Source organism: Aspergillus terreus, genomic scaffold, assembly GCF_000149615.1.
Source record: "Aspergillus terreus NIH2624 scaffold_14 genomic scaffold, whole genome shotgun sequence".
NCBI classification, from domain to species: Eukaryota; Fungi; Ascomycota; class Eurotiomycetes; order Eurotiales; family Aspergillaceae; genus Aspergillus; species Aspergillus terreus.
The window spans coordinates 704,611-717,684 of NT_165937.1; the positions used below are offsets into that span (position 1 = coordinate 704,611).

At 51.2% G+C, this 13,074-nt stretch overlaps 6 protein-coding genes across 6 annotated transcripts; 3 read left to right on the forward strand and 3 right to left on the reverse strand.

The window, feature by feature from the left end:
* Window positions 1–227: 227 nt before the first annotated feature.
* Window positions 228–1,483, forward strand: ATEG_09257 (uncharacterized protein; the record flags this gene model as incomplete). The annotated part of the gene is made up of 5 exons (XM_001217878.1): window positions 228–522; window positions 591–746; window positions 824–1,146; window positions 1,214–1,280; window positions 1,350–1,483. The coding sequence occupies 5 exons, from the start codon at window positions 228–230 to the stop codon at window positions 1,481–1,483; spliced, it is 975 nt and encodes a 324-aa protein (XP_001217879.1).
* Window positions 1,484–3,114: 1,631 nt separating this feature from the next.
* On the forward strand, window positions 3,115–4,510 carry ATEG_09258 (putative integral membrane protein; the record flags this gene model as incomplete). Its single annotated transcript, XM_001217879.1, has 4 exons — window positions 3,115–3,292; window positions 3,339–3,358; window positions 3,589–4,082; window positions 4,141–4,510. The coding sequence occupies 4 exons, from the start codon at window positions 3,115–3,117 to the stop codon at window positions 4,508–4,510; spliced, it is 1,062 nt and encodes a 353-aa protein (XP_001217880.1).
* A 515-nt stretch (window positions 4,511–5,025) lies between these two features.
* Window positions 5,026–5,655, reverse strand: ATEG_09259 (BTB/POZ domain-containing protein; the record flags this gene model as incomplete). The annotated part of the gene is made up of 1 exon (XM_001217880.1): window positions 5,026–5,655. The coding sequence occupies one exon, from the start codon at window positions 5,653–5,655 to the stop codon at window positions 5,026–5,028; it is 630 nt and encodes a 209-aa protein (XP_001217881.1).
* Window positions 5,656–5,825: 170 nt separating this feature from the next.
* Window positions 5,826–7,485, reverse strand: ATEG_09260 (uncharacterized protein; the record flags this gene model as incomplete). The annotated part of the gene is made up of 6 exons (XM_001217881.1): window positions 5,826–5,855; window positions 5,963–6,229; window positions 6,307–6,475; window positions 6,528–7,086; window positions 7,133–7,268; window positions 7,426–7,485. The coding sequence occupies 6 exons, from the start codon at window positions 7,483–7,485 to the stop codon at window positions 5,826–5,828; spliced, it is 1,221 nt and encodes a 406-aa protein (XP_001217882.1).
* A 550-nt stretch (window positions 7,486–8,035) lies between these two features.
* On the forward strand, window positions 8,036–9,046 carry ATEG_09261 (caleosin family protein; the record flags this gene model as incomplete). The annotated part of the gene is made up of 4 exons (XM_001217882.1): window positions 8,036–8,293; window positions 8,354–8,740; window positions 8,790–8,882; window positions 8,933–9,046. 4 exons carry the CDS (start codon window positions 8,036–8,038, stop codon window positions 9,044–9,046), a joined length of 852 nt encoding a protein of 283 aa, XP_001217883.1.
* Window positions 9,047–10,887: 1,841 nt separating this feature from the next.
* ATEG_09262 (putative C6 transcription factor) lies at window positions 10,888–12,819 on the reverse strand (the record flags this gene model as incomplete). Its single annotated transcript, XM_001217883.1, has 6 exons — window positions 10,888–11,133; window positions 11,183–11,614; window positions 11,661–11,953; window positions 12,002–12,452; window positions 12,687–12,710; window positions 12,766–12,819. 6 exons carry the CDS (start codon window positions 12,817–12,819, stop codon window positions 10,888–10,890), a joined length of 1,500 nt encoding a protein of 499 aa, XP_001217884.1.
* Window positions 12,820–13,074: the final 255 nt, after the last annotated feature.

Below are 13,074 nucleotides of genomic sequence, written 5' to 3' on the forward strand. Positions count from 1 at the left end.
GCAGGTCCATGCTCCCGACCAAGTAAGCAAAGCCATGACGGGCCCTCTACGGCTTTCGGGATGTGAGCTCCAAGGTGGAGATTGTTATCCTCGTTCAGTGGCTCATTTAAGAACCGACTGTCCAAGAGCCAGGGAAAAGCAAGTGTCAACCAGGGGCGCCTTTCAAACTCCCGTATCTTTGTATCCAACAGTCACTCGGCATATTGCTGCAGAGTACATCGACCAACATGACAATCGACGAATCGCCGTTTGATATCCCCTTTGATGAACTCCCCAACCCCCGACAAGTGTGGCCTGCAAAACCCGGCAGCTATGAAGAAGGGCTCGGGAAATTGGCCATCCTGACCCCGGAAGTCGTTGCGAAGGCCGCCGCCAGCGAGATCAAAACCGGCCGACGAGTGACGATGGGATGGGATCTGAACAAGCTCGACTATCCTAATTTGAACCGCCAGCCATGTGAGCACAGGATCGTTCCCCTCCTGGGAGGCGTGGCCTATGATGATATCTATACTATGAACCCACGTAGGTCACTTCGTGCTGTATCCAATGCAGAACACCGAATATCCCCGTTGACGCGAGGGACGTTCTAGAACAGAGCAGTCAGTGGGATGGCCTGCGGCACTTCTCGCAGCCTGTCCCTGGACAGAAGCAGCGTTTGTTCTACGGCGGCACGACATCCGAAGAGATCAATGACCGGACGAATGACCGGATTGGCATGCAGCACTGGGCGCGGGAGGGAATTGCCGGTATGTTTCATCTCCTTGCATCTGGACTCTTCCCCATGTGCGAAAGACCCGGTTTATCATCTCACCTATCACTTTAGGACGCGGCGTCTTGATCGATTACGCCACCTGGGCCGAGAAGAAGGGCATCAAGTACAGCACCTTTTCGACACATCAGGTCCGCCTGTCGGATCTCCGCGAGATCGCCGAGGAATGCAACCTCACCTTCCAGAAGGGTGATATCCTCTTCGTCCGCGTGGGCGTGACCAAGGAATGGGACACGCTCATGACACCGGCACAGAAGCAGCAGTACTCTGAGAACCCAAGCCCCGAGCATGCGGGGGTCGAGGCTACGACCGACATGCTCCGGTGGCTGTGGGATTCGGGATTTGCGGCGATTGCCAGCGATGCGATAAGCTGGGAGGTGCGAAACCTACTGCATTATCTCTCCGTGGCGATGACCTTTGACTGACTTGCCCGGCACGGTACAGGTATACCCCCCTCAATCAGAGGTGTTCCTGCATGAGTATGTGCTCGCGGGGTGGGGAATGCCCATCGGTATGTTGGGCCGTTACCCTGAGCGTTGTTGCGCAATCCCCTGGATGTCGTTACTGATCTGCGGTGTAGGGGAGCTGTTCGACCTGGAGGCCCTGGCGCGCACCTGCCAGGATCTTCAACGCTGGAGCTTCTTTGTGGCGTCGGTACCGTTGAACATGCCCGGCGGGGTATCTTCTCCGCCAAACATCATGGCCATTTTCTGATAGATCACATTTGAATCGGCTTGTCCGGACGTAAGGTACTTCGAATATAACTATACGGAGTACTTTCTCGGCTAGGCAGATCTTCTGGTACGAACCATTTAGCACAAGTTCTATGAGCTTAACCCTAGTCCATCGGGGCCAGGACTTGTTCTTCCATGTTGACAACTACTCAGTAGAGCTCATCTATTTGGATAAAACGAACGAGATATGGCACGATAGTGGGATTCATCCCCCTGCACAGATCCCCACCGTAGCATCCTGCTGCAGCATCTACAGGCAACAAATAACCCGATAGGGCAACAGACACGTCGGCGGTACTTTTGGCCTATATGAAACCAGTTAATATAATGGCAGCTGACTACTCCGTACGGCGTATGGTCTGATCCCACGCTTGGCGCAAATGGTCCATCAGCAAGCTCTCGTCAAGGTTCCCGAACAGCACTCTTGGGTCCTCACGGGCTCAACTCTCGTCCCGATGCTGGGACATCAAGTGGGCCGTAAGGCGGTCTAACGGTAGACTGACTACGGTGCACTCATCGAGGCTCCTTAATAGGGAAATCTCTGCGGACCCACTGAGTTGATCTTGATATCGCGTGGCAGGGATCATGTAATCTAGACTTCGTCTTCCCTAAGTCCCTAGGTAATGCTACCTCCGTAATATGCTCAACGGCCCACCCGTCCCCGTTAGTCCGCCCCCATCGGCGGGCGGCAAGTGGGTTCCGCCCCGCCCGTGCAGGAGTGCTTGTGATTCTTCTTACCTATTCTTATTATCAGATGTTTTCGGATGTTTACTATATGACCTTTTCTATTCTTATGAACCGATCAGTGCTACCGTTGCGTGCGTCGAGTATTGTGAACCTGCCGAACGGACTGCCCATCGGCCCCGAGGTCCACGTGGTGTTTCGTCCGGTATCGAGCGGAGAAAACAAGCAACCGAGGTGGCGGAATAGGGCTAGAGATCTGATAGACAAAAGGCTGAATACACGGACAATGATATACTAGTATACTGAGAGTCGCCATCGGAACATCAACTAACCTCCCGCTCCCGTGTGCTTAACTCCTGGCGTCCGGACTACTGTCGCAACCTGACGGATCAATCTGGCCATAAAATAGACGAACCGAAGGTCCTCGGCCGTAAGCAGTTGAGTTCAGCCATGTGGGCCTTGGACAGGGAGTATATAGCGCTAACAAGGGCATGAGAACGAATCTGCTCCTCCTGCCCTATGCCTACTGCCTTGGCGGTACCTTTCCATATCCAATTAGGGTGTCTCACCATTATACCAATGGCCTGGAACCGATGTCCCAATCACGGAGTGAGTACTGCGGAGTAGACGTGGAAAACACACTTAGAACCATGCTCATGGTCATCCTAAGGGGAAAGGAGTAATCTTCACGGTACTTGGGGTGACATTGGGTTAAAAGGTTCAGGGGGAGGGGGGCTAGTAGCAAAATATCCATGAACTCTGGGTACAGATCGCAACAGATCAATAAATGTCCATGTAAACAGCCTGCATACGTATCTGATACATCGTTTCTGTCCTTTTTGTGCGCGCAGCTCTTCCTATTTTAAGCTGACCTGACCCTAAGTTCATGGCCCGATGCATGGCCGTCCAGCGTCAATGGCATCCACCATGGCCTATGTACCTCTACTTGGGCGTGATGCCCCCGAGCCCTCAGATTCCATCGACGACACGGTGCAGAAATGGAACAAGGCCACTCAATCGTTGTGCATCATCTTCACGACTATCTTCTTTATCCTACGCGTATACACTCGGACCTTTATACTTAATGGCTTCACGAAGGAGGACTGTAAGTTCGCCGTTGATCTGAGTTGTATAACTACTGACATAGGCAGGGTTTTGCTCCGGGGCTTGGGTAGGGTTATCTTCAACCACCTTGACCTTCTCTAACAATCAGCTTGTATAGTTCCTCGGAGTCTGCTACTCCGTCATTGCTCTGATCAGTACGTCTTCAAAACCCCCCAGTTCCTCTACTACTAACACCACCAGTGGGCCATTTCGGCGGCGGACTGCATATCGACGACGTCCCGGAGGAGCACCTCATTCCCTTCAAGAAGGTACCTCTACCCTCGCACGCCATCCCAGCCATCCAGACTAACTCCCCAGACCGTCTACGTGACAATGGTCATGTACGGACCGACGGCCTTCCTCACGAAAATGTCCCTCCTCTGGATCATGACACGCGTATTCAGCCCCTTTCGCAAATCTGTCATCTTCATCTACGTCTTCCTCGCCCTCATGCTCGCCTACTACATCCCCGCCGTCATCGTCAAGATCCGCATCTGCAGCCCCATCTCCAAATTCTGGGACACCGACACGCCAGGCACCTGCCTGGGTCAGTCCTCCATCATCATGGCCGACGCCGTCGTCAGCGTCGTCAGTGACATGATCGTCCTCATCCTGCCCCTGCCGCTGACCCTCGGCCTACAACTCCCGACAAAGAAGAAAATGCGCGTCATGGCGATCCTCGGCGCCGGCGGACTCGCCTGTGCCTCGAGTATCATCCGTTTGGTGCTCATCGTGTTCACCGGGCAGTCGGCCGACGGGACCTGGGCGTTTATGCGCATCAACATGTTCGGGTATGTCTTCCCTTATACCTTTGGATTAAGAAAAGTGGCTAATTTGTGTCGCTGATAGAAATGCCGAGATCGCCATCGGCGTCATCTGCGCCTGCCTCCCCGCGCTGTCCGCCCTCATCTCCCGCACCTACAAGGAATACTCGAGCAACAAGTACACGGGCAACACGGACTACGAGCTGCGGAAATACGCGCACCCGAGCCGGAATACGCAGACGCAAAAGTCCAACAGGAGCAGAAGCCGGATGAGCTTTTTCGAGCCCGGGTCGGACCAGGATATCCTCGTGCAGAATGTGCAGAGCGAGCCGAAGGTCGAGACCACCGTACAGCAGAGCCCGTCGCACCAGCGGCGGGCGCCGGGCTTTGGGATCATGAAGACGGTCAATGTGACGACGGAGGTTTCGTCTGCGAGGGGCCATCCTCATGAGTGAGTCTGCTTGAGCCGGGTGGGCTTGGAGTGGTTTGTCGTGTCGTTATGATGGTGATGATGCTGGCTGGCGTTTCTATACCCATCTTGTTGTTTTGTAATAATAACTGACTGTTTAATAAAAGTTTACACTGGAAGGCAATTGGCCGGGATTCAGTTCCGCAGGTGTATAGCGCTCTGGACGTGCACTCCAGATACACATCAGTAGTGTCCTACGACAAACACTCAATCAACCGTTCTCAGCGAGGGATAGAGCCTTACGATAAGCCTTGTGGATTCCATGGTCCCTGCAGGTGACATATCATACTGATGCGCCGATCCTCCACCCGCTTGAAGGCTAAAAGAGATCTTAACTTCACATCCTCTGCCATTTGTATTTCGGGATTTGTAGCTTGTAGATCCTCGCATACACCAGACACCGACGTCCTACAGCTCAGAACCACGGCATACAACAGACAGAATATGATTCGTAACAAATTGACCTCGCAGAACAACAACAGAAACCACCACATAGTACTCTCAGGGCTCAATGCGCGGCGCACGCACACACTTCTCCATATCAAAAACCACCCTCTTCTCCACAACCATCCCATCCAACACCCGTACCTGCTCATGATTAATCCCCTGCGCCAGCGTCACATCCGGAACCTTATAGACCACCTTCTCCACCCACGCAGGATAAAACTCGCACTCCGTATCACCGGCCGCCTGTCGCGGCTTCAAGTCCACCAGCTCCTTCAGAACCATCTCCACCCGCACCACATCGAGGTACTTCCGCTCCTGCAGCCAGGTCTGCAGATCGCGGATGCCGAGGAACCGCGCCTCCTGGAGCAGCGCGGCATAGCGCGCGTAGTCGTGGCCGCGGACGCGGTCGTAGAAGACGGGGTAGATGCCGCGCCGGAGATACTGCAGGATGGGCGCGAAGAGCGCCGGGTCGGCGTCGATGAAGTAGGAGCCGTCTTCTTGCGTGCTGTTCCAGTGGTTGGAGAGGAGGGTGGCGAGGAATGTGCTCTCGCGGAGGGTCTCGCGGGTTGTGGTGAAGCGTTGCTCGCCGACTTGTAGGATTACCTTTCTGGTGGAGGGCTCTGTTGCAGGAGGGAGGAAGGTCGGTCTGCTTATTACTGGGGAGGAGGCCATTTCTTGCTCCATGTTGAGATTGGGGCTGTTTGAGGAGTAGCTATATTCTGGGCCATATGTACCCCTATGAGGTCATATATACTGCGACTCGGGTTTGTCTTCCGGTGCCTTTCAATGACACGACTGATGGTATGATGGGCATAAGAAAAATTTTTTGCGTCAGAATCGAGTCTATTCCCCCGTTATTGCTCTATGTAGCTGTTGATTCTCAACTTTTGTCCTAGTATGCATCTCACAGATCTTAGATATGGATAAAACAATCCCAAGGTGAACTTCAGCTTGAGAACTCACAGTCCATATTATCATGTAGTCGACATACATCAAGACAGACAGACAAAATGTTCAGCCATCCCGTAGTCTGTCCAGCAGCAGTGCATATATCTCCCCTATACCCCAAGCTTTCGGACTGTCGAGGAGCAGTATAGATTTGTCCAGGAATCTTGACAAACCAGCCGATAACAATTCCTGGAATCTCCGGTTGTCCCACTCTCATATTCTGAGTTCTAATGAAGCCATTATAATACATAGATTGTCCTGAGTAACCATAGATAGTCACACTGGGGGAGGAGACATTGCACAACAGGAACTAATAATGATACATACGCTCTCAACCTGTCTTTCCGTGTACTACGCCTTGGTGGCTCGCCCGAGACTCATTCCAACCTCAACATCCACCGCGATGGCTTGGGCACTCAATCGAAGCAGATCATCATCAAACTGTATGCGGTTTTTCTCAAACGCCACGATGATCGAAGAACCCCCAAACTGAAATAAACCTAGTTCGTCCCCCTTGCGAATCTCACTTCCCGGTTGTTGCCATTGCTCATGGATCCTGCTAAGGTCAGTACATTTCAAGCTCAAGAGCCACTGCAACCATCACTTACTTGACCGACCCAACCTGCGAAGCACCAATAGCCACAAAAAGCACATCCCCGAACTCCTCGCTTTCAATGACCACGTAGTCGCGAGCATTGCGTGTCAAGATATCAAGCTTACTACGGAGTGCAAATGGATCCACCTCGTAGTAGTCTCCCGGCATGCTCCGGAAGAGCTTGATCCTGCCAGAGACCGGACTATGATAGCGGTGGTAATCCTGTGGCGACAAGCGGAAGCTGGCAACAGCGCCGTCATCGAACCGGGGCCCGACCTGCTTGTCAGCCACCAAGTTCGTGATTGTAAACTCGTCGCCCTTGATCCACAGCTTTTTGCTTTGGGCAACGGTTTCGTAAGTCACCACCCGCGAGTCCGCAACCACAACAGCAGCCGAAGGGTCATGTTGCTCGTAGATTGGGCGCGACCCTGGCCTGTGCGCGCGCGTGAAGAAATCTTCGAATGTAGGGTAGTCTTCCACATTTGATGGCTCGAACTGGTGCATATCGATATGATAGAAATCTACGAATTCTTTGATTCGCTTTCTCGAGCCGGGCGTGGCCTCCCGCTCCCCTTGACGCAGTCAGTCGGTTGTTCGCTTTACCAGCGCGCGGCGTACCTTCTTCAATGGCTTTGTTGTGCATGTATAGACGCATTGCGTGTGTCGTGTCGAGCCATTCCATCAAGGGATTGAACAGGAGGATTAATTTCATCTTCTTCATAAGCGGTTGCTGCTCGCGGATCAGTTTTCCTGTCTAGATTGGGGGTCAATATGTCTTTCTACATCCGACTGTCTCTGAGGTTTTACCTTACGGTCCACTGTCAACCACCCGATCTGCCTGTTCTGGGCCTGGGGGAGATCGCAAGCGTCAGTTAATCTGAGTGGTCGTTTCGCCGAATACAAGAACTAACCATTTTGACCCAAGACAGGATGTAGTCAGCGATTGTGTGGAGAATATTGAGGATAAACATGGTTGCTATACAGGACTCATGCTTTGTAAATGATGTGAGTTGATCGGTCAATTGTTCAGGACGCCATGCGGCCTTATGGAGGGACGTCCTGCGATGATGTCACTATTACGGGGAGCTCCTGATACGAAACCAGCCTCAAAGAATTGACACCTACTAGATACTACGGTTAAAGCTCCGACATATGCTTCTATTCTACTTGTAAAATGAAATGCAAATTGGAATAAATATTCTATCCGCATCGCAGCTTGAGCTCTCACACAGTATACAGTACTCAAACCTAATGGTCGCTGCGAAGCACATGTCGATAACCACCGCTTCAAGATAACAAAGTCTGAAGGTCTAGATCCACTTATTAAGCAGTCTCATATTTTACACTATCTTGTTCCTTATGTTTATCGTGTGATGTCAATGAGCCCCCAATCTAGAATGACGTCAAGCATATACGAAGCCGAATATAAACAAGCTGAACGTCTGCCAACACGTCTTTGTTCTGGACATTCATTGAATAACACACTTGAACTGCTACTCATACAATCCCGGAATCCTCAAGATGCCTTCCTACGAGGAACTTAATTCATCAGTTAGCCCTACCGCCCTGGGTCAGGGCCAAATCGCAGAGATCAAAGAGGGCAAAAAGGACGGAGGGGTCAAAATAGTGGCCAGGAATAGCCACGTCACGTCAGAACGCTTACCAGCGATTTACACTGACCAATTCATCGAGAGTCCCGGTCTTGCTCGTGGCAATGCAGCCGTTTCGGTGGACAAGCCCGACGGAGACCGAGAATGGGTGCGAGGCGTGAAGGAATACGTATGGACCTCCCCTGTCTTCTGCGAAATTGCACACCACTAATCAGAACATCTTCCACAGACACCACTCCAGCAGCACGTCTTGTTTTGGGACAGAGACGGCGACGGGCAAATCTTCCCGTGGGACGTCTATGTCGGGTTTCGAGAGTTAGGCTTCAACATCATCTTCTCCATCCTCGCCGTTCTCATCATCAATATCAACTTCTCCTACCCTACGAGACTGGCATATAGCTGGCTCCCGGATCCGTACTTCCGAGTATATGTCCCAAGCATTCATAAGGCCAAGCACGGTTCCGATAGTGGCACCTACGACCCGGAAGGACGATTCATTCCGCAAGCATTTGAGAATCTCTTCTCCAAGTACGATAGCGACAACGATGGCGCAATAACATTATGGGAAATGTTTCATCTCATGCACGGTCATCGCTGCGCAGCTGATCCATTCGGGGTAGGTGATCTCCAATCAAAGCAGGCTCCAAATCGCTGACTAGAGACAGTGGGGAGCAGCGTTCTTCGAGTGGGGAACAACATGGCTTCTGATTCAGAAGGACGGTAAGATCTACAAGGAAGATCTACGGGGAGTCTACGATGTACGTCTCCTTCTGTGTGTGTGCGTGATCTATATGCTGACCGGAAGTAGGGTTCCTTGTTTTGGAAAATTCGTGATCTACGTCAGTCAAAGACGGGTTGGAATCAGGGATATGGCTTAGAAGTCAATGGTCTACTGGGCTCCGCAAAGGGCTTGCTACTTTGATTGACAGGCAATGTCCGCCTTTCTACTTTAGTGAATAGTAATCAGACTGAGTGAAGTGATGACTGTGTCATACAATGCCTAGCATCTGTGTTGGTTTCATTTTCTACGCCACAAAGGGCATATGAGTGCGGCCGATTGAAATTGCTTCGATATCTAAAAATATGGCTGGGCTTCGTTATCAACTTGCACCCTTTCAAGAATGTATTGTGTTATTAAAATATCTTCCCTCATCGAAATCAAAATACAGTCATGCTAGATCAATCCTCGATCTTTTCCAAAGTCCCGGGGTTATGCGCAACCCTTTTTCCGCGTTGATCGTGGAATAGGACCTTCTCATGTTATCAGCAAGATTCTCGCAGAACGAGGGGAGAACTACCTTTGGTGGATGCTTTACCCCCTCCTGCTCCGCTTCTTCCTCTGTTCTGACGATCTTTTCGACCTTTTATAATGTACTGTTAGGGCATCCACTGGTTCCTGCAGTCTTAATATGCTGGGTTGGTACCTCGCCTTCATGCCGGCCTCCCCGTATTTTGGTGAAGACATGGTCTCCGGGGGAAATGCTCTGTCCGTGCTTATCGTTGATTTCGTCCATTTTGAATCTGCAAAATGAAACAGCGTATGCACTAGTGTGTTGGGATCTTGAACGGTATCCCGTAGTTCTAATATACCTTAACCCTGGACTCGACTATGACATCATTTAGTAAACCGATATATATATATCCAGCCGTCGCCACCACGGACCATGACAGAGGCAACACGTCAGGATACAGTAAGCTTTACGTTTGTATCCTTATTTTCATAAATATATGAAGACAGTTGCGGTGGTGGTAGGGTAGATGGTAGTTGGTCACCTCTGCGTCATCACAGGGCAACGATCCACGGAAGCAGGTAGCTGTAGCAATACTCCATATTTGAAGTTGGTCGTGTAAACTGTTCTATGATGGGACTCGGACTGACTGCAGATGCAAACTTATATCAATTGAGATGGGAATCGGCCAATGGCATACTGTACCTGCCATAGTACGGAATGCTGGCAAAAGGCTCGGTTTCTCTGGAATGGGGGGTCTTTCCTGCCCTGGTGCCACTGGATATTGCTTAGAGTAGCTCAGGTCGGACCGCGTACGTGCAAAATATATCTTGCTTGCCCGTGAACGTAGCATCTTGTCCAGATCTCAACACTATAAGACCTTTACTTCATACTTCGAGTACGTGCTCAGTCACTTGGGCAAAACGCACTCTTCAACTACATGTCTCTATGTCATATATACCAGGCGCTTCGTTAGAACAATGCCAAGTTCAAGAGCCGTTCACCAAACAGACGGATCAAACAGAGATAGATCCTCCTCCAATAATCCCATCATATGCTGATTCCCGGAGTACCAGTTTCGCAAGGCCGATGGCGCTACTTGCGGGAGCTGGGTTTCCACGCCTGGCATTATGTCTGTAGATCCCGCCGGGACAGTTCTCGCCGTGGCTGGTCTAGAATCCCCGTACTCAACCGATGCCGGCGCCAGCCCCAAAGCGCTGAGATATGTATCAAACTCCTGACCTATGGCCTGGTCCTCTTGCGTTTGTGTCTGAGCCTTTGCTTCGAGGTACAGTTTTGCTATGTTGCTGAGTACCTGGCAGAGACGGTACAGTCGGGAGATTGCTTCGGAGAGGGCGCAGTTTGGTTGCAGCGAAGCGACGAACTCTTCCAGTCGTTGTAGGTCTGTCTCGGAGGAGGAATTTATCACGTGGCAGAAGAGAACGATGAAGGGGACGAATGGTGAATAAAGAATAGTCCTGCGGGTGATGCGATTGGTCTTTTTGACTCGTTGAGAAATCTGGCGGGAATCTACTTACCAATGCAGATATGTGAGGACGATCTGGCTTTCATTCCGCTCCTTCAACATTTCCATAGACTGCTGGTGGCATTCGAGGGCGGACCGAGCTGATTCGATGCACTCGCTGATGAACGTCCCCGAAGAGCCGTCTTGTGCCGGGATGGCTCTGTATATCATGGTCAGGAGCGCGAAATGGGTGACTTCATCTGCCTTGACAGCAATAATATCGTCGGGAGTCAATTTTTCGCGATCGATTTCCCTCTGCAACAGCTGTTAGTAGAAAGGCACAAGTTAAGTTCGTCAAACATACCTTGTGGGGTTCCATCACCGTCCATTGCAAGTCAGCAGCCAGTTTACGCGCTTGTATCACCCTCTGTTCTTCGGGCTGATTCAATGCCTTCGGGCTGTAGAGCTGCTCGTACACATTCCCCTGTATTCTGGCGTGATGGATCCATAGAGTATATATGGTGCTCCATGGTTCCACATTCCCAAAAATATATGGGGTTATTGGAACGGAGATGTCATAGTCTTGTATAGTAGCTGCGCGACCTAACCGAAGAGACAAGGCCTTGTCGATGGAATAAATTGTCCAGAAAAGATTAATTTTATCCTGCCTGACGCTCTCGGTATCATGCTCCATTGACGATACCCGATGGTAACCCAGGGTCTGACACAGATGAGACGCAGTCGAAGTGAGAGTCAGGGCGAACGAGGGCTTGGATATTTCAATAGCATGAATCGCCTAAGAAGTCAGCTGGATAGATGTCAGGAAGCTTCGGACGACTTACGCCCAGAGCAAGTGCGGTGATTGTATCCGCGGTTGCCGGCATGAGGAGACTCAGATTGGCCAGGCCATAATGAAGATTGGTGCGAGCGATCTCCATACATTTTCGATAGGTTTCCCTCTTGTTATCCTTGTCCCCGAACATGCACTCGGCGAATATAAAATACAGTCCTCCGTTGGCTATGATAAAAGCCTCGTCTGAAAAGTCCTCGGTAGCGAAGAAGACCTCGCGACATTTCTCAATCAAACGGTCGGCTCCAATGAAGGGCATACCCTGCATCCAAGGCAAAGGCTTTTCTGCAGCTTTTCAGTACCTCTTTCCTTGTTCCGTGTGTGGGAAAATACCTTTGATTTCTCTCAATATTGGCAAAACGATGTCCACTGGGGGCAGAGGCAGCTCCCGTAACGAAGAGGACACTCTCCGGCCCGGAAGCCAGTCACTGCGTTTCGTCGAGTGGGTTTTACTGTCCTGCAGATTTACAATCTGCTTTAGGGTCGAGAGGGCCGCTTCCATCTTCGGGGTGGACATTTGCAGTTGGCCCTTGGAGACGGCACGTTCTAGGAACTGACTGGCGTAGGCGGAGTGAGCGGTAAAAGAGGAGCTCCCCTCAAATGCAGGCAGGGGTTCATGTTGGTCTAAAGTATTTGTAGGGCTAGAAGTGAAGGAGGTCCTTCGCTTAGACCCTGACGGCAGTGGATAGTACGGCGTACTGCTCGCCTTTGGGGACGCGCTAGACCTCAAGTCATGGAGAATTTCCTCAATGTTCCCCAAGCGCTCGTCAATCAGGTCAATTTTCTTTTCGCTGGGAGACGATTAGTTGCCAATCAGGTATTGACCCTAGTGATAGGCCCATCGTACTATTGACTCGATATCAAGACCCTCCTTCGTGGCTCTTGGGGCTTCTGGCCGGCCCCAGTCGACCGGCAAATAATCTGGGAACTACGACAATTCGAGCACGGTGATCGCTTGTCGCATCGTATCTGGCCCAATTAGCCTACTGATCCTACTACAATCAGGAATGCAGCATACCTTGCGGAGACGGCATTGGTCACACTACAGGATTTCTCATTAGATAACGCATCGCGTATGCAAGGCCGGCTATACTCACCGCGCGCCTCACCAGGGACTCTTTGGCCCCAGTCTCGGAGCCCTCGGCTTCCATGACTTAGGAAGCGAAATGGATACTGTAAGGGATATTTGTCGGGTGACATTCCGAGATTCAAGAGAAAGACGAGGGGGGTCTAAGAGATTGAGCGCAACGTAGTAGAAAGCGGGATCCGCGGGCTCCGAGGATTAACCACCGAGCGGTTACTCCTTTCGGTAATATTTTGTCAGGTGACTCCCAGGCTGCCAACATTCTTTACCGTGCAAGATGCAAGCATTTCTCTATCATTCACAGTTCTATATCTATGAGTTT